The sequence below is a fragment of the Oncorhynchus gorbuscha genome, linkage group LG04 (genome assembly GCF_021184085.1).
Source record: "Oncorhynchus gorbuscha isolate QuinsamMale2020 ecotype Even-year linkage group LG04, OgorEven_v1.0, whole genome shotgun sequence".
NCBI lineage: Eukaryota > Metazoa > Chordata > Actinopteri > Salmoniformes > Salmonidae > Oncorhynchus > Oncorhynchus gorbuscha.
In genome coordinates, this window is record NC_060176.1 from 30,945,466 (window position 1) to 30,970,812 (window position 25,347).

Below are 25,347 nucleotides of genomic sequence, written 5' to 3' on the forward strand. Positions count from 1 at the left end.
GGATAAATAGCATGCCCAATTTCAACTTCTTGCTACTCATGCCAGGAATATAAGATATGCATATTATTAGTATATTTTGATAGAAAACACAAGTTTCTAAAACTGTTTGAATCATGTCTATGAGTATAACAGAACTTGAGGACTAACAGTTCAGATTTTCTTTTTTTTAGGTCTCTGCCTGTTCAATGTGTTCTCATTGGGAAACAATACTTCTTAGGAACTTGTTTTCAGTTCCTACCGCTTCCACTGGAGGTCACCAGTCTTTGGAATTTGGTTGAGGTCATTCCTTTGTGCAATGAAAAAGTACGGCCATCTAGGAACTGCGTAACACTGTTGAGAGTTGGGCAAGACTTGAAAGTAGCTTGGGTTTGTTGTCTTCCTGTATTGAACACAGATAGACCCATCTTCAATTTGATCGATTATTAACGTTTAAAAATACGTAAATTTGTATTACAAAAGTAGTTTGAAATGTTTTGGCAAAGTTTACAGGCAACTTTTGAAATATTTTGTAGTGACGTTGCGCAATTTGGAAGCTGTTTTTTTCTGGATCAAACGCGCCAAATAAATGGACATTTTGGATATATATGGATGGAATTAATCGAACAAAAGGACCAATTGTGATGTTTATGAGACATATTGGAGTGCCAACAAAAGAACCTCGTCAAAGGTAAAGCATGTTTTATATTTTATCTCTACGTTTTGTGTAGCGCCTGCAGGGTTGAAATATGCTACCCTCTTTGTTTACTGTTGTGCTATCATCAGATAATAGCTTCTTATGCTTTCACAACGAGTGTAGCTTTAATTTAGTATCTTACATGTGTGATTTAATGAAAGTTAGATTTTTATATAATTTTATTTGAATTTGCCGCGCTGAATTTTCCCTGGCTTTTGGCCAAGTGAGACGCAAGCGTCCCCTATACCGGAAGAAGTTAAATGCTGAAGTTGTCCATGATGAGATTCAAACTCGCAACATTTGGGTTGCTAGACATTCACGTTATGCGACCTTCCACCCTCCTATTGTTTTTGGCTTAACCCTTGTGTGATGTTCATGTTTTTTTATTCACACAATGTTCGCAGGTCTGATGGACCCACAACATTATTGGGTTTTTAAAACAATACAGACATAACAATTCACGTAAAAGTACTTAATACTAGATGTTGACATATCAATTACAAGCAATATAGAACACATACATGTTTAATACAGTATTTGCCATTTACCTCTGCTAGATCCCATTTATCAATAAAAGCGCTATTCATTTTTTAAAAATAAAATGTGATTTTTGTAATCAAAAATATATTATAATCAAGACATGGGTGGAATAAATAATGTTTATCTTGAGCAAATATGAATGAAACAAGGTTTTCATCACTATTGCTGTTTATTGCTATGAACTGAAAAAATTGTAAGGCTGAATTTTACATACAGTATTTTATGGAAATGATAAATGAGCCCCATTGAACACCAATTAAGTCCAGTCTACACACCACATGAGGGACAGAGTTTTATAATGTGTGTGTTGCAAATGTATTTATTGCACTTGATGCATGTGTACTGTCTTTCTGTCCTTCTTGGGTCCACACACATCGCAGTACTTCTTCTTGTTCCTACCGGCTAAAATCTAGAAAGATGAAAACACTTAGTACAGGAATTTTACTAACATCTCACTCACTCACTCACTCACTCACTCACTCACTCACTCACTCACTCACTCACTCACTCACCAATGCTTTGCCCAGCTCCTCGATAAAGAGACATTTCCTTTGGAGCTTCCCTCTGTTCCAGGCGTAGGGTTCTCCTTCTGCAGCTGTAGCCTGTCACCACTCCTCCTTTTGTGGCATTGTAATCCATTATGATTTCTGGTTTTTGGCATTCCAGTCCACAGATTCTCCCATCTCTATGCAGCGTACTCATGAGTACCACATTTTTGCCTTTCTTTGGCACGTAGAACACAGGGATTTGTTGGCCGTGAACACAAATTCAGAGGAATTTATAGGCCTGTTCCGTGTATTAAACAGCTAAGATGGGAGCTCTAGCTTGTGTTCTTGTACAGTTCCTACCATCGTCAGCTTCCTCTTGAGGAGCTCCTGTCCCAGCTTGTTTCGAAGTAAAAAAGTTATTGCATGTGATGTTGTGGTCACGGAGTCCCTGTGTCACGTCCAGGACAACCCACATCCCTTGGTTCTTCTCAGGGGCTCCTCCATCTGGCATCCCTGTATACACTTGCAAGTTCCAAGCACATGATAAAGCAACATCACAGGCAGCCCAGATCTTGATTCCATATTTTGTGGGTTTAGACGGTATGTACTGCCTGAAGGGGCAGCGGACCTTAAATGGCATAGGCTGCTCATCAACTTTAACGTTGGGCCCAGGGTTGCAAAACAAGGGAAGGCGGTCCACCCACTTGTCCCACACTGACCGGATTGCAGCTAGCTTGTCTTTCTGCCGCTGAGCTGGTCCGGTGTCTCAGTTATCGAAGCGGATAATCCTGGAAAAAAGTTTTCCAGAGACAATGTTGCACTGAATGGTTCCCTGCCAGTTTCTGCATCCCAAATTGATTCTGTGGATTCCCCATTGGATCTGAAAATAGCTGCAAGGATAAGAACCCCAAAGTATGCATGTAAATGAGTTTGGTCCATCTCCTTCCATCTCCCTCCAATGTCATAGCTGTCCTGTGAGGATGCGAATGGGTCAGATCAGTTTGGCAATGGATGACAGTAACCAGACCCTCTCTCACCGACAGAGGGGGAGGAGGGAGCTGCTGGGAGGTTGACAGTTCACACCCTGTTGTCGGTCTTCCTCTCCAAAATCAACAAAGGAACGTGCTTTTTCTCCAGACACTTTCCCCGCCAAAACTTTAACACGTTCAAAAGTGAATGCTGGAACAATTTTGCTAACATAAGAACATGGGGGTGGTCAGAGGTGACCTAAAGAATAATAATGTCATATGGGATGCTATTTTGTGATGTCATTTAAAATGTTGTAAAGGACAAACTGTAACCTGAAGAGTACATGTACTACATGTACAAAGTCTCAATCCTCTACATTGTATGATTAAAGTGTCATGTTTTGTCTTATATTGTCTTGTCATTATGCTTTCCCTTCTGTTCGTTTCCCCCTGCTGGTCTTATTAGGTTCGTTCCCTTTTTCTATCCCTCTCTCTCTCCCTCCCTCTCTCTCCTCTCTCTATCGTTCCGTTCCTGCTCCCAGCTGTTCCTCATTCTCCTACTCACTCATTTAGTCTTTCCACACCTGTTCCCTATCTTGCCCTCTGATTAGAGTCCCTATTTCTCCCCTTGTCTTCCGTTTCTGTCCTGTCGGATCCTTGTATATTGTTCACCGTGCTGTGTCTTTGTCTCGCCCTGTCGTGTCGTGTTTCCCTCAGATGCTGCATGTGAGCAGGTGTCTGAGTCTGCTACGGTCGGTGCCTTCCCGAGGCAACCTACAGTTTATGGTCGAGTCTCCAGTCTGTCCTCGTCACTACGAGTGGAATTAGTTTTTTATGCTTTGTTTACCGCTCCGATTTGTCTAGGAGTATTGCATATTTCCTTTACTGGAATAAAGACTCTGTTTTCGCCAAGTCGCTTTTGGGTCCTCATTCACCTGCATAACATAAAGTATTTATGTTAAGACAAACTTTGCACAGTAAGTAGCCACGCCCCGAGTGAGGTCAGAGAGCGTGTCAGCCTGACGTAATCGTCCCTTCTGACCATTTTGCATAAAAGGATTGGTAAAGAAATTAACATTTAGAACAGAAATGTGTGAAATGGGAGCTACACATTTGAAACTCAACATGAGGTGAGACCAGAACATCGCCAGGCTGCAGCTGCCTGTGTAAAGTGGTTTGAATCCTGAATACCAACACATGAAGCTCACCTCCCAGACAATCACTGTTATGGCTGATTAGCTGTCCTAAGTCAAATATCTAGAAAAGTGAACTTAAGTGGGACCATTCTACTACTCTTCAACCCAATGTAGGCTAGCCTATCTTCCAAGGAGCATCTTCCAGAGTGAACAACAGTAGAGGATGGGAAAGGGGGGGACCCCTTTTGGACAATCAGAGCCTTACAAGCATGCCACTGTAAGGCCCACACCCTTCCTAAGAAGGCTTGGTTCTGACAGAGATAAACAGCGAACGAAGTCATTCACATGTAAATACATTCAGGATTTCATACTCCAAATGGCCAGTGGTTTGTGTGCAAAGTATATGATTACTGTGAGAATAGTTTCTAAAATGTATCAACAATAAGTGTTTTTTTCTCTCTTTCTCTCTCTCTCCTTGTCCTTGTTGTAAAAAGGCACCATATTGTCAGTCCATGAGGAAACTTTTCCTAATTGATTAAGTGTGTATGTTTATTCTGTGTCATTTACTTGGTTAGTGAATAAATAACTAAACCAAATGTGTGTAGTACTGAATCTTAAGTAAGGCTGGGGTTTTAGCAGATGCAAGAGGTTACGACTGTTCAGAATGATGATATGATTAGGACTGTGTCTATTTTATGGATGTGATAGGTAAATACCTTTACTGTTTAATTCAGGTGATGGTCACTCTTTAAACAACTGCTGTCATGGTGCCCCAAATTCCTAATGAGTTAATTGTTACATGATTAATTGAATCAAGTAACAATTAAACATAGTTAGCCGATTCGATAAATAACAGTCATCAGATTAAGGAAAGTAAAGTCACAACAGCAAAAACACACCTTCCCTACAAATTAGAGCAGTCCAGAATGATTTCCTGGATGGTGTCTGGGATGAACAGTTCAAAAGGGGACTTTTTGTCCTGCACATGAGTAACCGCCATTCCAGTCGGCCCTGGTTGCATCCTTATCACATTAGCAGCCATGCGGGGTGGCTCATTCCTTGGGCAAGAAGACCATTCAATTTCACAATTGTTTGACATCCATATTTCTCCTCCTGTAGGCTGCTGATGAGCTCGTTGCTGACGGATTGGTCATGGGGCTGGCTGCTGACGGCTGGTCCTGAGGCTGGCTGAGGGTCAATCTTATACTCTTTTTCCATTCTTCCAACTCAATGTCAGACTCTGAATTGACAGAGAAATTATCCTCATGTTCAGAAAATTCTTCATCTTCCAAAGATGAAGATCCTCTTTCAACACGAGCTTCTCTCTCTGTAAAAATTATTTCTAATTTGAGCAGAGATTATTTTTGCCACACTTATTGATTGTGTTTAGGAACCACAAATGCAAAGCTATTTATTTGTTGTGTCACTCTCCCAATTTGCACCTGGCTGGGGTGGTGTTTGGGCAAATACTGAATTTTTTACAATGTATCGAAATCATGTATTGCAATAAAATTGTTCAGGTTCCCGCCAGACAGTGTGTAGTTTCACACTCTACAAAGGGTAAAAGTGCGAGAAAAGCAAGAGACAGGCAGGGAGACAGACATATTCATATATTGGTGCTATGTTGAATACAGAGTGAAGGCACACAGCAAAACCTTTTTGTTTAATATTTACTTGTTTTCATCTACACACACACTTTCCCACACTTGTATTACCCTCGGGTCCAGTGGACCCGAACACCACATATGTATTATAAATGTGTAGGAGGGTGCACAGTGTGCACTCAATGAAAATGTGTTATTTTACATGTTCTTCAAAGAAAAAGAGCCATGGCCAATGAGTTTCAGGTTGAAAAAAGTATTAAATGTATCAGTTTTCTTTTAGTAAACATTGAAAATGGTCTTTGATCTGTTTCACCTGACTTTGTCCTTGTCACCACCCCCCTCCAGGTGTCGCCCATCTTCCCCATTATCCTCAATGTATTTATACCTGTGTTCTCATTTTGTCTGATACCAGTTAATTTTGTTTCGTCAAGCCTACCAGTGTTTTTCCCGGGCACTTGACTTTTGCTAGTTCCTGTTTTCTAGTTTGAAGAAATAAAATGAACTGGCAACAGACAAACAGAGAACACAGGTATAAATATAATGGGGAAGATTGGTGACAGCTGGAGGGCGGTAGAGAAAAGCACAAGGACAGGTGAAACAGATCAGGGTGTGACATCTATCTCATGTAACCATAACAAACGTAATATATCATACTAATTTGAGTGTCTCAGATTTATGTTTACTATGTCTAGTCTATGAGACCAGTCTGGATGGTCAGAATAACCCAAAGCATCATGCCATTGAAAACAAGGGGAAAATATCCAGCATATTGGAACAATTAAAGTCTATTCATAGTGACAGAGAAGAGGACAGTCTATTTTCATATTGAGTCTAGAAGGCATTTTGTCAAACCCATAAAAACCCATTTTAATTCTGTATCTTTTTGTGTCTCACTGTATTTGTGATATTTATTTACAATGCATTCATTAAGCCTGAATGAGAGCAACACCTGTGTCACTTTAGAGAAAAAACCCTGCGAGAGGAGAGATGAATAACAGAGTAGATCACAGAGAGAGACACACACACACACACACACACACACACACACACACACACACACACACACACACACACACACACACACACACACACACACACACACACACACACACACACACACACACACACACACACACACACACTCTCTCTCTCTCTCTACCGGCCATGCTCAACTCTGGCTTTGTTTCAGGCACATACACACAAATACACATGCCACAGTGCATAATCAGCTGACATCAGTGAAGAGTGTGTAATGGAAGTGAAAGTGTTTGGCCAGTGATGTGGCTGCTTGTCTCTTGGGAGTTTATGGGAGTCCTGACCATACATTGCTCTATTGATCAGCAAGTAATACTGCCTGTAGCGAGGGAGGGAGGGGAAAGGGGAGGATGTATGTGTGTGTGTGTGTGTCTGTGTGCATGCGTGCGTGTTTCTGTGTGCGTGTGTGTTCGTGCAAATATGAGTGCCCAAATTGTGGATATTCCACTCTTGACCACTGGGGGTATAAGGGAATGAGGCCATCTCTCTTCCTTGTTTCGGCAAATCTGTCTGTAATGCTGGTCTGACCAATCATACTCCATGCTCCAAGACTGTTTCGATCACGCGGACTATAATTAGTTTAGGGGCGCGTCTGGTAATAACATGAATGAATACACCAACTCAGTCACTGGTTAAATAAAAGAAATGCATAGATGATCTGATACCGAAACGTACCCGAATCAACAACCATGGATTAATGGCAACCTTGTCGGGAAAGTGAAGGAGAGAGTTGCTGCATATAAACAAGGCAAGGTGACCGGGGACACTTATATGATTAAACAGTACAAATACAACCGACGCAGATCGATCAAGATGGTGACACACAAGTATAGGGACAAAGTGGGCGATCGGAAACGAGGTGTACGTGGCAGGGGCTTCTAACAATTATGGATTACATAAAGAATACGGGTCACATCACGGACAGCAACCTGACGAGCTAAACACCTTTTTCTCACGCTTCGAGCATAACCTTTCTGAGCTGTCGAGGAGAGCACCTGAGGACAACGAGGGCAACCTGCTTACGGTCTCCACGGAGGATGTATGCAAGTCATTCAAGCATGTTAACCATCGCAAGGCTGCCGGCCCAGACGTCATCCCTAGCCGCACCCTCAGAGCATGTGCAGACCAGCTCACTGTTGTACTACACACTGCCCTCACCCACCTGAACAAAAGGGAATGCACATGTGTGGATGCTGTTCATTGACTACAGTTCGGTCTTCAATACTACAGCGCCCTCTAAGCTCACCACAAAGCTCATGGCCCTGGGACTGATTCCTTGACATCCTGAGGGACCAGAGTGAAAGGATAGAATGGCAGAGGAAAAAAACTACATGAGGGGGCAGAAGAACAACTGAAGAAGCGTCACAGCTCCCCAGGCTACCTGAGGCTACAGCCCCCTCTTACACAACAACAACACCAATAATAACAGCCTCACTTCCTCTCCCAGATACAGATTTGGATTTTTTTTACAAGTATTTAATGCAGGGACAGAATGGGACCAGACATCGGTCTGGGCACTTCTTAACACAACGTCCATTTCTTTATTTCTTGAGGCCCCCATTATTAGTCAAATAATGATAATTCTGTGCTCAAACCACAATTTAGACAGTCCCAATGGGCTAAAGATCAACCCATCTGCCATTTGCCCAAACTGCCCTATGGCCATGGTTTAGATACAGTAGCTTATCTTATAGAGAACTATTGCATGCTACTCCAAGGGAACATTATTGTAACACTCTCTACACTGTAAATGCTGACAAGTGTACACTGTACAAAATATAGACGTCGTTGTTCATACTTTTTTACCCCCTTTTATTCCTATCCAATCGGTTGTTAAAGTCTTGTCCTGTCGCTGCAACTCCCGTACGGACTCGGAAGAGGTGAAGGTCGAGAGCCATGCGTCCTCTGAAACACAACCCCGCCAAGCTGCACTGCTTCATGACACAATGCACACTTAACCCAGAAACCAGCAGCACCAATTTGTGGGAGGAAACACTGTACACCTAGCAACCGTGTCAGCATGCATGCGCCCAGCCCACCACAGGGGTCGGTCGCTACAGCGCGATGGGATAAGGACATCCCGTCCGGCCAAACCCTCCCCTGAACTGGACAACGCTGGGCCAATTGTGCGTCACCTCATGGGTCTCCTGGTCGCGGCCGGCTGCATCACAGTCAGGTATCGAACCAGCATCTGTAGTAACGTAGCTTGCACTGCGATGCAGTGCCTTAGACCGCTGTTCCACTCGGGAGGCCTGTTATTTACTTTTTTAATGTAAAGCCAACTTATTTAATTTGAGAAACAGCTGTGTCTAATGGATTATGAATGGTTAATATGGCCTTAATGCTTTAAAAAAAAAGCTATAGCATGAGCTGTGAATAAGTGGTTGTAATAAATATATAGGTATGAATTTCCAGCACATTTCCTGCCCCAAATCAATCTCTGAACACAGCAAAACAAATCCCCTCCTCCCTCATCCACAGTCACACCTTGAACGTTTCTAGGTTTCTAGGCCATCTGTCTCTGCTCTTTTTTTCCTATCAACTCTTAAACTTAAACGCTGCTGCACCTTAGACTGGAGCTAGACAGCCACTGCTTCAAACTTGGTTTCAGGCAGACTGTGAGAGAGAATCCTTTAAATAATGAGTTTTTCATCCTCAGAGAAAGAGAAGGGGGGTTCTTTATGCTTTGATTGGTCCCAGTAATCATTATATGGGTAGAAAGAGCATACTACAAGGAATGGGTACTACAGATGCTGTGGAGAATAGAAGATGACACCGGCTGTGTCCAAAATGGACGCAGGCACTGACAGACTGTGGGTGGCCTGGGAGGCATGGGATCTATTCAGGCTCTACGCTGTATTGTTAATCGATACATGAGATGAAATAAAAATAGAAATGAGGCCATCGACTGCTCAGCGGGCGTGTGTAAGATGGCGGAATATTGGTCAGTTGATCTCTCTCCACCTCTCTACCCCTACCTATTTTTCTCTCTCTGTCACCATACCCCTTTCCTCTTTCTCCCTACCCCTCTCAATAATAAGGCTATGTTGACGTTGCATTATATAGAGTATTACCATAGCATAGTGTTGTTATTGATGGTGATAAATAGAGCCCCACAGTTGAGGTATTATAATACCCATAAAACCTAGCGGTCAAAGAGGGAAATGGTTCCAATAATTTTTCCACCATTCATTTTTTCCCCATATGGGATTTTACAAACACTTAAAATAAGGGCTATGTTTCGTGTAGGCTTACCCTGGCGTGAAGTTTTAATAACCATGTAAATCTCTCACGGACAAAGTGATTTCTATCAATATATTCGGCTCTATTTACTCTCAGATTCTAAAATGCTAAATGTAAATGCGCTACTTATTCTTAATTCAGGGTAAGGTTAGAAAAATCTTATTTTCTGAGAGAAAGCATGGTACTGCAGTCCATAGAATGACAAGATAGTCAAGACTGTTACCTTTGAGAAGCCATGCATGGTTGAGGTTAGATGGTTACAGTGATCGTGTATATAGTGGTGAAAGTATGTTTGTTTTACCTTGAAGAGGCCGTGCTTGTGGCTATGCTGACCCAGCCACACTCCACTGCCCAGGGTCAGATCCATCTGAGGTGGGTCTATCACTCGCTCATAAATCCTGCCAACAACAAACAATCAACAGAGAGACAGTCAGATTCTGAAATCTCTCTCTCACTCACACACTCACACACGCTACATTGAAAATCCGGGCGGTCGACATTGTCCTGGAAAAGCAACATAATCACAGCTCCTGCAGTGTTAAATGTTTCTTGAGGCTCCAGGCTAGCTAGGCTAGCTAAGCCAGCCAGGCCTCTGTGTCTCTCCTCTGTTTCGTCAACAACACACTCAGTGGTGAGAATGGTTTACGCCTCTTTTACTACCTCGTAACATCTATAGAGTAAGACGATGGGCCCATCCTCATTAGTGGGCCCCTACACATCTTGTGCACCAGGCTCCAGGCCACACTAATCCACTGAGGATGAGGTCATTAAGGCATGAGCTCTGATCAACCCGTCGATTGAAAGGTGTTCCATGTTCTGACGGAACAGGGATTTGAGCCGTGAGACAGGAGCTGTCCAAAAATGCAATATTTTAAACACAATTTCAAAATAATATGGTGATGCTTAAAGGCCAAGTTCAGTATTTTATAACTTGATGTTAGATCGTTCCTCCATAGACTGAGGGGACTCCAGGGTGAGGAACTACCTAACATTACATTTTTAAAATACGGGACCACTACAGGCTGGCATCCCCAGCACCATAGCACCAGCATCATAGGTGCACGATGGGACATACCAATCATCTGTGTGTGTGTGTGTGTGTGTGTGTGTGTGTGTGTGTGTGTGTGTGTGTGTGTGTGTGTGTGTGTGTGTGTGTGTGTGTGTGTGTGTGTGTGTGTGTGTGTGTGTGTGTGTGTGTGTGTGTGTGTGTGTGCGCGTGCGCGCGTGCGTGTGTAGCATACAGTGCCTTGCGAAAGTATTCGGCCCCCTTGAACTTTGCAACCTTTTGCCACATTTCAGGCTTCAAACATAAACATATAAAACTGTATTTTTTGTGAAGAATCAACAACAAGTGGGGCACTTGAAATACATTTCTTGAAATGTTTCGTATTGACTGAACTTCATGTAGTGATGGACTGTTGTTTCTCTTTGCTTATTTGAGCTGTTCTTGTCATAATATGGACTTGGTCTTTTACCAAATAGAGCAATCTTCTGTATACCACCTCCACCTTGTCACAACACAACTGATTGGCTCAAATGCATTAAGAAGTGTCACCCCCTGATCTGTTTCACCTGTCTTTGTGATTGTCTCCACCCTCCTCCAGGTGTCACCCATTTCCCCTTGTGTATTTATACCGGTGTTCTCTGTTGCCAGTTCATCTCGTTTGTCAAGACAACCAGTATTTTTGTATCTCTTTGTCCTCACCCTCCTGGTTTTGACCCTTGCCTGTCCTGACCCTGAGCCCGCCTACCTAACAACTCTGCCTGACCCTGAACACTGTCTGCCGTCCTGTACCACCAACACAGGGAATAGTGAGGCGCTGGACAGATGAGGCAGGCGTGGCTGGACGAGGGCATGGACATACAACTGGCAAATTTTTCTATGCATAGTCAAGATCAAACGTTAGTCTCGGGTAAGGTGAGATGGGGAGGGGTGTGTCTCTTTGTTAACAGTTGAGGCGCGATCTCTAATATTAAGGAAGTCTCAAGATCTTGCTCACCATAGAATACCTCTTGATAAGCTGCACCCATGCTATTTACTATATTTTTCATAGCTGTCTACTTACCACCACAAACCAATTCTGGCACTAAGACCACATTCAACAAGCTGTACAGGGCCATAAGCAAACAAGAAAATGCAAATTCAGAGGCAGGATTTCTTGTAGCAAGTGAATTTTATGCAGGAAAACTGAAATCCGTTTTAAACCAATTTTTACCAGCATGTCACCTGTGCAACAAAACTCTAGATCACCTTCACTTCGTAAGCAGAAACGTATAAAAGGCCAAACATAAGTCTATCGTGTCTGATTCCTGCTTAATAGCAAAAACTCAGACAGTAAGCACCAGTCACCAGTTAAAAAGGAAGAGCAGTGCTTTATTATAGACAGACTTCTCCCTATCTTAACTACTGTTGTATCATCATGCTTTGACTATGACAGTTTACAATCCAGGGTTACCTTTTATTCAATCATTGCATCCACACTGCTCGCATGCGTCAACAAGTTTCTGCATAGCCAGGCGCTAAAATAGAACGTGTTTCTATTTGTGACGCTTGATCAAATCAAATCGTATTAGTCACATGAGCCTCTCACATGCGCCTAATACAACAGGTGTTGCCCTTACAGTGAAATGCTTACTTACGAGCCCCTAACCAACAATGCAGTTTTTTTTTAAATGATAAGAATAAGAGATAAAAGTAACAAGCAATTAAGAATTGTTGACTTGCATAAAGCTGGAAAGGGTTACAAAAGTATCTCTAAAAGCCTTGATGTTCATCGGTCCAAGGTAAGACAATTTGTCTATAAATGGATAAAGTTTAGCATGCTGCTACTCTCCCTAGGAGTGGTCGTCCTGCAAAGATGACTGCAAGAGCACAGCGCAGAATGCTCAATGAGGTTAAGAATCCTATAGTGTCAGCTAAAGACCTGCAGAAATCTCTGGAACATGCTCCGATCTCTGTTGACGATTCTACGATATGTAAAACACGAAACAAGAATGGTGTCATGGGAGGTCACCACGGAAGAAGCCACTGCTGTCCAAAGAAACCCATTGCTGCACGTCTGAAGTTTGTAAAAGCGCACCTGGATGTTCCACAGTTCTGTGGACAGAAGAAACCACACACAACACTATGTGGGTAGAAAGAAAAGGCACAGCACAACAACATCAAAACCTCATCCCTGTAACGAGATCACCTGGCTGCACAACAGTGAGTGACTCACAAGGCTCTAGTCTCTCGTCATTGTGTGCTTGTAAACAAACACCACGTGACTCGGGACTGCCAGTACGCTTCATAAGGATCAATTATGAACAGGTGAAATGATGCTCAAGTTGACTTCAGGTATTTAGTTAAAAAGTTGCCACAAATACATATTCACATTTCTTGAAAAAACTTCAAAGAAATATTTTGGTATTTGGTATTTTATTAGGATCGCCATTAGCTGTTGCAAAAGCGGCAGCTACTCAGCAGCTAACATGAAACATGACATAATACAGAACATTAATAGACAAGAACAGCTGGACAGAACTACATAAACTAAAAACAGAGCACATAGCCTACATATGAATACTTTCATGTTTTGACACTGAAAAACCATCCCCTGACTATTTCCAAATACCCTGGTAAACAGTGTATATGGTAGACCGCCAAAGCCTACCCGTAAGTAAGCATTTCACTGTTGATTTGGCCCACATCAAGGCCAGCATGCCAGGCACACTCGACCCACTCCAATTTGCCTACCGATCCAACAGATCCACAGAACATGCCATTTCCATCGCTATTCACGGAGACAAGGACATTGCCTTCAGAAAGTATTCATACCCCTCGAAGCACACCCACAATATTTTACTGCGAAACACTGCAGCAGAACAAACTTTGCTACTCTTTTGTCTGCATTGAGTTTCCCAGGGAAGTCGTGAAGCGCTGGAGAAGCTGCAAAGCCAACTGTAGCCTATTGTGTGATTGTGTTTGAGACTGTTATTAAATAATGTGAAACAATGTTGCGTATGTTAACTGTTGTGTTATTGTCTTCATAAATCAAATCAAATCAAATGTTATTTGTCACATACACATGGTTAGCAGATGTTAATGCGAGTGTAGCGAAATGCTTGTGCTTCTAGTTCCGACAATGCAGTGATAACCAACAAGTAACCTAACTAACAATTCCAAAACTACTGTCTTATACACAGTGTAAGGGGATAAAGAATATGTACATAAGGATATATGAATGAGTGATGGTACAGAGCAGCATACAGTAGATGGTATCGAGTACAGAATATACATATGAGATGAGTATGTAGACAAAGTAAACAAAGTGGCATAGTTAAAGTGGCTAGTGATACATGTATTACATAAGGATGCAGTCGATGATGTAGAGTACAGTATATACGTATGCATATGAGATGAATAATGTAGGGTAAGTAACATTATATAAGGTAGCATTGTTTAAAGTGGCTAGTGATATATTTACATCATTTCCCATCAATTCCCATTATTAAAGTGGCTGGAGTTGGGTCAGTGTCAATGACAGTGTGTTGGCAGCAGCCACTCAATGTTAGTGGTGGCTGTTTAACAGTCTGATGGCCTTGAGATAGAAGCTGTTTTTCAGTCTCTCGGTCCCAGCTTTGATGCACCTGTACTGACCTCGCCTTCTGGATGATAGCGGGGTGAACAGGTAGTGGTTCGGGTGGTTGATGTCCTTGATGATCTTTATGGCCTTCCTGTAACATCGGGTGGTGTAGGTGTCCTGGAGGGCAGGTAGTTTGCCCCCGGTGATGCGTTGTGCAGACCTCACTACCCTCTGGAGAGCCTTACGGTTGAGGGCGGAGCAGTTGCCGTACCAGGCGGTGATACAGCCCGCCAGGATGCTCTCGATTGTGCATCGGTAGAAGTTTGTGAGTGCTTTTGGTGACAAGCCAAATTTCTTCAGCCTCCTGAGGTTGAAGAGGCGCTGCTGCGCCTTCTTCACGATGCTGTCAATGTGAGTGGACCAATTCAGTTTGTCTGTGATGTGTATGCCGAGGAACTTAAAACTTGCTACCCTCTCCACTACTGTTCCATCGATGTGGATAGGGGGGTGTTCCATCTGCTGTTTCCTGAAGTCCACAATCGTCTCCTTAGTTTTGTTGACGTTGAGTGTGAGGTTATTTTCCTGACACCACACTCCGAGGGCCCTCACCTCCTCCCTGTAGGCCGTCTCGTCGTTGTTGGTAATCAAGCCTACCACTGTTGTGTCGTCCGCAAACTTGATGATTGAGTTGGAGGCGTGCGTGGCCACGCAGTCGTGGGTGAACAGGGAGTACAGGAGAGTGCTCAGAACGCACCCTTGTGGGGCCCCCGTGTTGAGGATCAGCGGGGAGGAGATGTTGTTGCCTACCCTCACCACCTGGGGGTGGCCCGTCAGGAAGTCCAGTACCCAGTTGCACAGGGCGGGGTCGAGAACAAGGGTCTCGAGCTTGATGACGAGCTTGGAGGGTACTATGGTGTTGAATGCCGAGCTGTAGTCGATGAACAGCATTCTCACATAGGTATTCCTCTTGTCCAGGTGGGTTAGGGCAGTGTGCAGTGTGGTTGAGATTGCATCGTCTGTGGACCTATTTGGGCGGTAAGCAAATTGGAGTGGGTCTAGGGTGTCAGGTAGGGTGGAGGTGATATGGTCCTTGACTAGTCTCTCAAAGCACTTCATGATGACGGAAGTGAGTGCTACGGGGCGGTAGTCGTTTAGCTCAGTTACCTTAGCTTTCTTGGGAACAGGAACAATGATGGCCCTCTTGAAGCATGTGGGAACAGCAGACTGGTATAGGGATTGATTGAATATGTCCGTAAACACACCGGCCAGCTGGTCTGCGCATGCTCTGAGGGCGCGGCTGGGGATGCCGTCTGGGCCTGCAGCCTTGCGAGGGTTAACACGTTTAAATGTCTTACTCACCTCGGCTGCAGTGAAGGAGAGACCGCATGTTTTCGTTGCAGGCCATGTCAGTGGCACTGTATTGTCCTCAAAGCGGGCAAAAAGTTATTTAGTCTGCCTGGGAGCAAGACATCCTGGTCCGTGACTGGGCTGGGTTTCTTCTTGTAGTCCGTGATTGACTGTAGACCCTGCCACATGCCTCTTGTGTCTGAGCCATTGAATTGAGATTCCACTTTGTCTCTGTACTGACGCTTAGCTTGTTTAATAGCCTTGCGGAGGGAATAGCTGCACTGTTTGTATTCAGTCATGTTGCCAGACACCTTGCCCTGATTAAAAGCAGTGGTTCGCACTTTCAGTTTCAATCCACGGTTTCTGGTTAGGGAATGTTTTTATCGTTGCTATGGGAACGACATCTTCGACGCATGTTCTAATGAACTCGTACACCGAATCAGCGTATTCGTCAATATTTTTATCTGATGCAATACGAAACATGTCCCAGTCCACGTGATGGAAGCAGTCTTGGAGTGTGGAGTCAGCTTGGTCTGACCAGCGTTGGACAGACCTCAGCGTGGGAGCCTCTTGTTTGAGTTTCTGCCTGTAGGCAGGGATCAACAAAATGGAGTCGTGGTCAGCTTTTCCGAAAGGGGGGCGGGGCAGGGCCTTATATGCGTCGCGGAAGTTAGAGTAACAATGATCCAGGGTTTTACCACCCCTGGTTGCGCAATCGATATGCTGATAAAATTTAGGGAGTCTTGTTTTCAGATTAGCTTTGTTAAAATCCCCAGCTACAATGAATGCATCCTCCGGATAAATGGTTTCCAGTTTGTAAAGAGTTAAATAAAGTTCATTCAGAGCCATCGATGTGTCTGCTTGGGGGGGGATATATACGGCTGTGATTATAATCGAAGAGAATTCTCTTGGAAGATAATGCGGTCTACATTTGATTGTGAGGAATTCTAAATCAGGTGAACAGAAGGATTTGAGTTCCTGTATGTTTCCTTCATCACACCATGTCTCGTTAGTCATGAGGCATACGCCCCCGCCAATCTTCTTACCAGAAAGATGTTTGTTTCTGTTGGCGCGATGCGTGGAGAAACCCGTTGGCTGCACCGCATCGGATAGCGTCTTCCCAGTAAGCCATGTTTCCGTGAAGCAGAGAACGTTGCAGTCTCTGATGTCCCTCTGGAATGCTACCCTTGCTCGGATTTCGTCAACCTTGTTATCAAGAGACTGGACATTGGCAAGAAGAATGCTGGGGAGTGGTGCGCGATGTGCCCTTGTTCGGAGTCTGACCAGAAGACCGCTACGTTTCCCTCTTTTTCGGAGTCGTTTTCTTGGGTCGCTGCATGCGATCCATTCCGTTGTCCTGTTTGTAAGTCAGAACACAGGATCCGCGTCGCGGAAAACATATTCTTGGTCGTACTGATGGTGAGTTGACGCTGATCTTATATTCAGTAGTTCTTCTCGACTGTATGTAATGAAACCTAAGATGACCTGGGGTACTAATGTAAGAAATAACATGTTAAAAAAACTGCATAGTTTCCTAGGAAACTAAGAGTTTCATTAAATCATGTTTAGATATAAATATGTTATAAACATTTGATCATATTGAATATTGTATATTCAATAATAATAATAATAATAATATTGAATATTGTATATTCAGTTATGGCCTAAAATAAATGTTGTTCATATGGTCAGAATTGTGTAGCCTAGGCCGATTTAAAATGTGTTCATCAGGGATGAAGGGATGAAGAGTGAAAACGGCCTATATTTTTTTTTCGTTTTATCTAGTTTTACACCATCCATTAACACCAACCACTGTAAAACATGTATTTTTTTACAAAAAAGCCTAGCAAAATACAAGAAAATATGGAGCAAAAATAAACATGTTAACACCATTAATTAACACCAACAATTCACTATAAAACCTTAGCATTTAAAAAAAAGGCAAAAAATGACAAGGCAGCTGCATAAAAACAATGTTCAAGAACACATGTCCATGTGTTCTGGTCTCATAAGGATTTTGGAGTCATTGAAAGGGTTGAAATGGAGAAGTGTCACAAAGAAGTGTCCAAGTAAGCTACGCGCTCATTTTTATCAGATGGATTTTGGAGTGTTCATAACTGCAACTTGAAGGTGATGTAGGCAACGCTCTTCAGGTAAGACTCCAGCCGTTCAGTTGTGGTGTACTTCTGAACCAGTGTGACGAGAACTCTGTCTGGCCTGGGTCCACTGTCACGCTGGAGGAACATATCTTCTTCGTAGCCCTTATAGCAGTCAGGGATGATGAGTTCAGAGAGGGATTTAGGTACAGGGGGTGCCGCTTTGTTCTTTTGTTGGTGCCTCTGCATCAACTTCTTCATATTCATACATGCCTCCCCAATTACATGCAGGCAAGCCATGTGTACCATGGTCCACAACTTGGTCAGTTTCTTCCCGGGTCTCCAGGCTTCTCTTCTTCTGGCCATTCTTCAGCGTTCGGATCCGAATCTGTGCATTGTCCGGGTTATGGTTGTTTTCTCCAGATAACTTGAAGATAACCCTCACTGACGGTGAGGTGTTATGTAACCTCTGCAATCAAAAGCGGCAATCATATTCGGTGCACTTCGGGAAGGACTTATTTTACGGTCTGTAGTTCCTGTCTGTATGTGTAGTCTTCATGCGCAAGGATATTTTTTCCATGCACAGAGAAGGTACATTCAGCTTCCATTCCTTGCTCTACACCTCTGAGAATAATGCATGTTGAGGGTAGCAGATATTTTTAATCAGAATATTAGGATTATTAGCGTATGAACGACTTGTAATTCGATTGATGAACTATCGAAGCAACCCATTCAACCCATTTATTCAGATCCGGCATTTCAAAGAGGATAGTTTCAAAGGTAATTCATTTGGCCTAGATACATAACATACAAAATTGACATTGAATATGAACCCTGTTTTGACTATCAGCTGATTCAGAAAATAAGTCAGTAAAGTGAACAGCTGTTTTGATAGCACACAACGTATTTCTAGAATGTTTTGATGTCTCATATGTTACAAAAAGGATCATCTAAAGAGTAAAAATGTAATAAGCCTATAGAACAGGTATTTCCTTGTAATTCATTTTATTCAATGGCTCAACTGAGTGTCCTCGCCAGTCAGGGTTGGGCAGCACTTTGCAACGTTCCAATGTTAGTCTTGTGAATGTCTCATGCATATTTTCTTATTGAAAATGGGAACAATGAGAGCGATGAGAACATTATTTGAATGAGAGTTTCCAGACAGGGCAAGGAAGCATTTAACAATACAATGTTCCAATGTTATCTTGTGAATCTCTCAGGCATATTTTTTTTAATTGAAAATGGGAACAAATTGGAAAGGACAAATACTGATTTCAAAACAGGGTCCTTATATTATAAAGACATGAGGTGAGCATCAAAATCATTTTAAAAGATGTCCTTGCATTAAAGTTGTACCTTGGATAGATATTTAGTATAATAGCCGATACATTCAACTCAAAATATGGTATTCTGTTCTTTTGAAATACTCAACATTTTCAGTATCGTAATGAGACTAAATGAAATGACATAGGCCAAATGGATTTTGTGATGTTGTCCTTTGTTAAATATACTTTAGACTGTTAAAATGTAGGTGATAAGGCAGACATTTTATATAAACATTGGATTTCTCTGGTCCAAATTGCATAATCATTTTCAGCTGGTAGGGCTACCCATGAGTCTCATCACTCGGAAAGTGTCGTCACTGATGTCAATACCAAAGCAGATAATAATTGTGACTTGATTAAATTGGAATGATGTGAATAATTGTAACGGTTGAAGGAGAGGACCAAAATGCAGCGTAGTTTGTGTTCAACATGTTTAATAAAAGACGATAACGTGAACACTACACAAATACAAAATAACAAATGTGGCAAAACCCGAAACAGTCCTGTCTGGTGCAGAGAACACAGACAGGAAACAACCACCCACAGAATGGCTGCCTAAATATGGTTCCCAATCAGAGACAACGATAGACAGCTGCCTCTAATTTAGAACCAATCTAGGCAACCATAGCCATACAATCTACCTAGAAAGGAAACAGCCCCATAAACGTACAAAAGATAAGGCCAGGGCGTGATAGCAGCTCTGGACAGGCGGGAGACTCTAGCAGCTCTGGACAGGCGGGAGACTCTAGCAGCTCTGGACAGGCGGGAGACTCTAGCAGCTCTGGACAGGCGGGAGACTCTAGCAGCTCTGGACAGGCGGGAGACTCTAGCAGCTCTGGACAGGCGGGAGACTCTAGCAGCTCTGGACAGGCGGGAGACTCTAGCAGCTCTGGACAGGCGAGGCGCACTGTAGGCCTGGTGCGTGGTGACAGCACTGGTGGTACTGGGCCGAGGACACGCACCTCAGGGCGAGTGCGTGTCCTCGGCCCACCTTGTCACAACACAACTGATTGGCTCAAATGCATTAAGAAGTGTCACCCCCTGATCTGTTTCACCTGTCTTTGTGATTGTCTCCACCCTCCTCCAGGTGTCACCCATTTCCCCCTGTGTATTTATACCGGTGTTCTCTGTTGCCAGTTCATCTCGTTTGTCAAGACAACCAGTATTTTTGTATCTCTTTGTCCTCACCCTCCTGGTTTTGACCCTTGCCTGTCCTGACCCTGAGCCCGCCTACCTAACAACTCTGCCTGACCCTGAACACTGTCTGCCGTCCTGTACCACCAACACAGGGAATAGTGAGGCGCTGGACAGATGAGGCAGGCGTGGCTGGACGAGGGCATGGACATACAACTGGCAAATTTTTCTATGCATAGTCAAGATCAAACGTTAGTCTCGGGTAAGGTGAGATGGGGAGGGGTGTGTCTCTTTGTTAACAGTTGAGGCGCGATCTCTAATATTAAGGAAGTCTCAAGATCTTGCTCACCATAGAATACCTCTTGATAAGCTGCACCCATGCTATTTACTATATTTTTCATAGCTGTCTACTTACCACCACAAACCAATTCTGGCACTAAGACCACATTCAACAAGCTGTACAGGGCCATAAGCAAACAAGAAAATGCAAATTCAGAGGCAGGATTTCTTGTAGCAAGTGAATTTTATGCAGGAAAACTGAAATCCGTTTTAAACCAATTTTTACCAGCATGTCACCTGTGCAACAAAACTCTAGATCACCTTCACTTCGTAAGCAGAAACGTATAAAAGGCCAAACATAAGTCTATCGTGTCTGATTCCTGCTTAATAGCAAAAACTCAGACAGTAAGCACCAGTCACCAGTTAAAAAGGAAGAGCAGTGCTTTATTATAGACAGACTTCTCCCTATCTTAACTACTGTTGTATCATCATGCTTTGACTATGACAGTTTACAATCCAGGGTTACCTTTTATTCAATCATTGCATCCACACTGCTCGCATGCGTCAACAAGTTTCTGCATAGCCAGGCGCTAAAATAGAACGTGTTTCTATTTGTGACGCTTGATCAAATCAAATCGTATTAGTCACATGAGCCTCTCACATGCGCCTAATACAACAGGTGTTGCCCTTACAGTGAAATGCTTACTTACGAGCCCCTAACCAACAATGCAGTTTTTTTTTAAATGATAAGAATAAGAGATAAAAGTAACAAGCAATTAAGAATTGTTGACTTGCATAAAGCTGGAAAGGGTTACAAAAGTATCTCTAAAAGCCTTGATGTTCATCGGTCCAAGGTAAGACAATTTGTCTATAAATGGATAAAGTTTAGCATGCTGCTACTCTCCCTAGGAGTGGTCGTCCTGCAAAGATGACTGCAAGAGCACAGCGCAGAATGCTCAATGAGGTTAAGAATCCTATAGTGTCAGCTAAAGACCTGCAGAAATCTCTGGAACATGCTCCGATCTCTGTTGACGATTCTACGATATGTAAAACACGAAACAAGAATGGTGTCATGGGAGGTCACCACGGAAGAAGCCACTGCTGTCCAAAGAAACCCATTGCTGCACGTCTGAAGTTTGTAAAAGCGCACCTGGATGTTCCACAGTTCTGTGGACAGAAGAAACCACACACAACACTATGTGGGTAGAAAGAAAAGGCACAGCACAACAACATCAAAACCTCATCCCTGTAACGAGATCACCTGGCTGCACAACAGTGAGTGACTCACAAGGCTCTAGTCTCTCGTCATTGTGTGCTTGTAAACAAACACCACGTGACTCGGGACTGCCAGTACGCTTCATAAGGATCAATTATGAACAGGTGAAATGATGCTCAAGTTGACTTCAGGTATTTAGTTAAAAAGTTGCCACAAATACATATTCACATTTCTTGAAAAAACTTCAAAGAAATATTTTGGTATTTGGTATTTTATTAGGATCGCCATTAGCTGTTGCAAAAGCGGCAGCTACTCAGCAGCTAACATGAAACATGACATAATACAGAACATTAATAGACAAGAACAGCTGGACAGAACTACATAAACTAAAAACAGAGCACATAGCCTACATATGAATACTTTCATGTTTTGACACTGAAAAACCATCCCCTGACTATTTCCAAATACCCTGGTAAACAGTGTATATGGTAGACCGCCAAAGCCTACCCGTAAGTAAGCATTTCACTGTTGATTTGGCCCACATCAAGGCCAGCATGCCAGGCACACTCGACCCACTCCAATTTGCCTACCGATCCAACAGATCCACAGAACATGCCATTTCCATCGCTATTCACGGAGACAAGGACATTGCCTTCAGAAAGTATTCATACCCCTCGAAGCACACCCACAATATTTTACTGCGAAACACTGCAGCAGAACAAACTTTGCTACTCTTTTGTCTGCATTGAGTTTCCCAGGGAAGTCGTGAAGCGCTGGAGAAGCTGCAAAGCCAACTGTAGCCTATTGTGTGATTGTGTTTGAGACTGTTATTAAATAATGTGAAACAATGTTGCGTATGTTAACTGTTGTGTTATTGTCTTCATAAATCAAATCAAATCAAATGTTATTTGTCACATACACATGGTTAGCAGATGTTAATGCGAGTGTAGCGAAATGCTTGTGCTTCTAGTTCCGACAATGCAGTGATAACCAACAAGTAACCTAACTAACAATTCCAAAACTACTGTCTTATACACAGTGTAAGGGGATAAAGAATATGTACATAAGGATATATGAATGAGTGATGGTACAGAGCAGCATACAGTAGATGGTATCGAGTACAGAATATACATATGAGATGAGTATGTAGACAAAGTAAACAAAGTGGCATAGTTAAAGTGGCTAGTGATACATGTATTACATAAGGATGCAGTCGATGATGTAGAGTACAGTATATACGTATGCATATGAGATGAATAATGTAGGGTAAGTAACATTATATAAGGTAGCATTGTTTAAAGTGGCTAGTGATATATTTACATCATTTCCCATCAATTCCCATTATTAAAGTGGCTGGAGTTGGGTCAGTGTCAATGACAGTGTGTTGGCAGCAGCCACTCAATGTTAGTGGTGGCTGTTTAACAGTCTGATGGCCTTGAGATAGAAGCTGTTTTTCAGTCTCTCGGTCCCAGCTTTGATGCACCTGTACTGACCTCGCCTTCTGGATGATAGCGGGGTGAACAGGTAGTGGTTCGGGTGGTTGATGTCCTTGATGATCTTTATGGCCTTCCTGTAACATCGGGTGGTGTAGGTGTCCTGGAGGGCAGGTAGTTTGCCCCCGGTGATGCGTTGTGCAGACCTCACTACCCTCTGGAGAGCCTTACGGTTGAGGGCGGAGCAGTTGCCGTACCAGGCGGTGATACAGCCCGCCAGGATGCTCTCGATTGTGCATCGGTAGAAGTTTGTGAGTGCTTTTGGTGACAAGCCAAATTTCTTCAGCCTCCTGAGGTTGAAGAGGCGCTGCTGCGCCTTCTTCACGATGCTGTCAATGTGAGTGGACCAATTCAGTTTGTCTGTGATGTGTATGCCGAGGAACTTAAAACTTGCTACCCTCTCCACTACTGTTCCATCGATGTGGATAGGGGGGTGTTCCATCTGCTGTTTCCTGAAGTCCACAATCGTCTCCTTAGTTTTGTTGACGTTGAGTGTGAGGTTATTTTCCTGACACCACACTCCGAGGGCCCTCACCTCCTCCCTGTAGGCCGTCTCGTCGTTGTTGGTAATCAAGCCTACCACTGTTGTGTCGTCCGCAAACTTGATGATTGAGTTGGAGGCGTGCGTGGCCACGCAGTCGTGGGTGAACAGGGAGTACAGGAGAGTGCTCAGAACGCACCCTTGTGGGGCCCCCGTGTTGAGGATCAGCGGGGAGGAGATGTTGTTGCCTACCCTCACCACCTGGGGGTGGCCCGTCAGGAAGTCCAGTACCCAGTTGCACAGGGCGGGGTCGAGAACAAGGGTCTCGAGCTTGATGACGAGCTTGGAGGGTACTATGGTGTTGAATGCCGAGCTGTAGTCGATGAACAGCATTCTCACATAGGTATTCCTCTTGTCCAGGTGGGTTAGGGCAGTGTGCAGTGTGGTTGAGATTGCATCGTCTGTGGACCTATTTGGGCGGTAAGCAAATTGGAGTGGGTCTAGGGTGTCAGGTAGGGTGGAGGTGATATGGTCCTTGACTAGTCTCTCAAAGCACTTCATGATGACGGAAGTGAGTGCTACGGGGCGGTAGTCGTTTAGCTCAGTTACCTTAGCTTTCTTGGGAACAGGAACAATGATGGCCCTCTTGAAGCATGTGGGAACAGCAGACTGGTATAGGGATTGATTGAATATGTCCGTAAACACACCGGCCAGCTGGTCTGCGCATGCTCTGAGGGCGCGGCTGGGGATGCCGTCTGGGCCTGCAGCCTTGCGAGGGTTAACACGTTTAAATGTCTTACTCACCTCGGCTGCAGTGAAGGAGAGACCGCATGTTTTCGTTGCAGGCCATGTCAGTGGCACTGTATTGTCCTCAAAGCGGGCAAAAAAGTTATTTAGTCTGCCTGGGAGCAAGACATCCTGGTCCGTGACTGGGCTGGGTTTCTTCTTGTAGTCCGTGATTGACTGTAGACCCTGCCACATGCCTCTTGTGTCTGAGCCATTGAATTGAGATTCCACTTTGTCTCTGTACTGACGCTTAGCTTGTTTAATAGCCTTGCGGAGGGAATAGCTGCACTGTTTGTATTCAGTCATGTTGCCAGACACCTTGCCCTGATTAAAAGCAGTGGTTCGCACTTTCAGTTTCAATCCACGGTTTCTGGTTAGGGAATGTTTTTATCGTTGCTATGGGAACGACATCTTCGACGCATGTTCTAATGAACTCGTACACCGAATCAGCGTATTCGTCAATATTTTTATCTGATGCAATACGAAACATGTCCCAGTCCACGTGATGGAAGCAGTCTTGGAGTGTGGAGTCAGCTTGGTCTGACCAGCGTTGGACAGACCTCAGCGTGGGAGCCTCTTGTTTGAGTTTCTGCCTGTAGGCAGGGATCAACAAAATGGAGTCGTGGTCAGCTTTTCCGAAAGGGGGGCGGGGCAGGGCCTTATATGCGTCGCGGAAGTTAGAGTAACAATGATCCAGGGTTTTACCACCCCTGGTTGCGCAATCGATATGCTGATAAAATTTAGGGAGTCTTGTTTTCAGATTAGCTTTGTTAAAATCCCCAGCTACAATGAATGCATCCTCCGGATAAATGGTTTCCAGTTTGTAAAGAGTTAAATAAAGTTCATTCAGAGCCATCGATGTGTCTGCTTGGGGGGGGATATATACGGCTGTGATTATAATCGAAGAGAATTCTCTTGGAAGATAATGCGGTCTACAT

General features: G+C 43.6%; 1 protein-coding gene across 1 annotated transcript in view; it reads right to left on the bottom strand.

The window, feature by feature from the left end:
* LOC124032968 (protein kinase C-binding protein NELL1-like) overlaps positions 1-25,347 on the bottom strand; it is a 434,369-nt gene that overhangs the window by 293,828 nt on the left and 115,194 nt on the right. Inside the window, exon 5 of the mRNA XM_046344912.1 lies at positions 9,989-10,085. Coding sequence (XP_046200868.1) covers positions 9,989-10,085 — 97 coding nt within the window. The remainder of the gene's footprint in view (positions 1-9,988; positions 10,086-25,347) is intronic.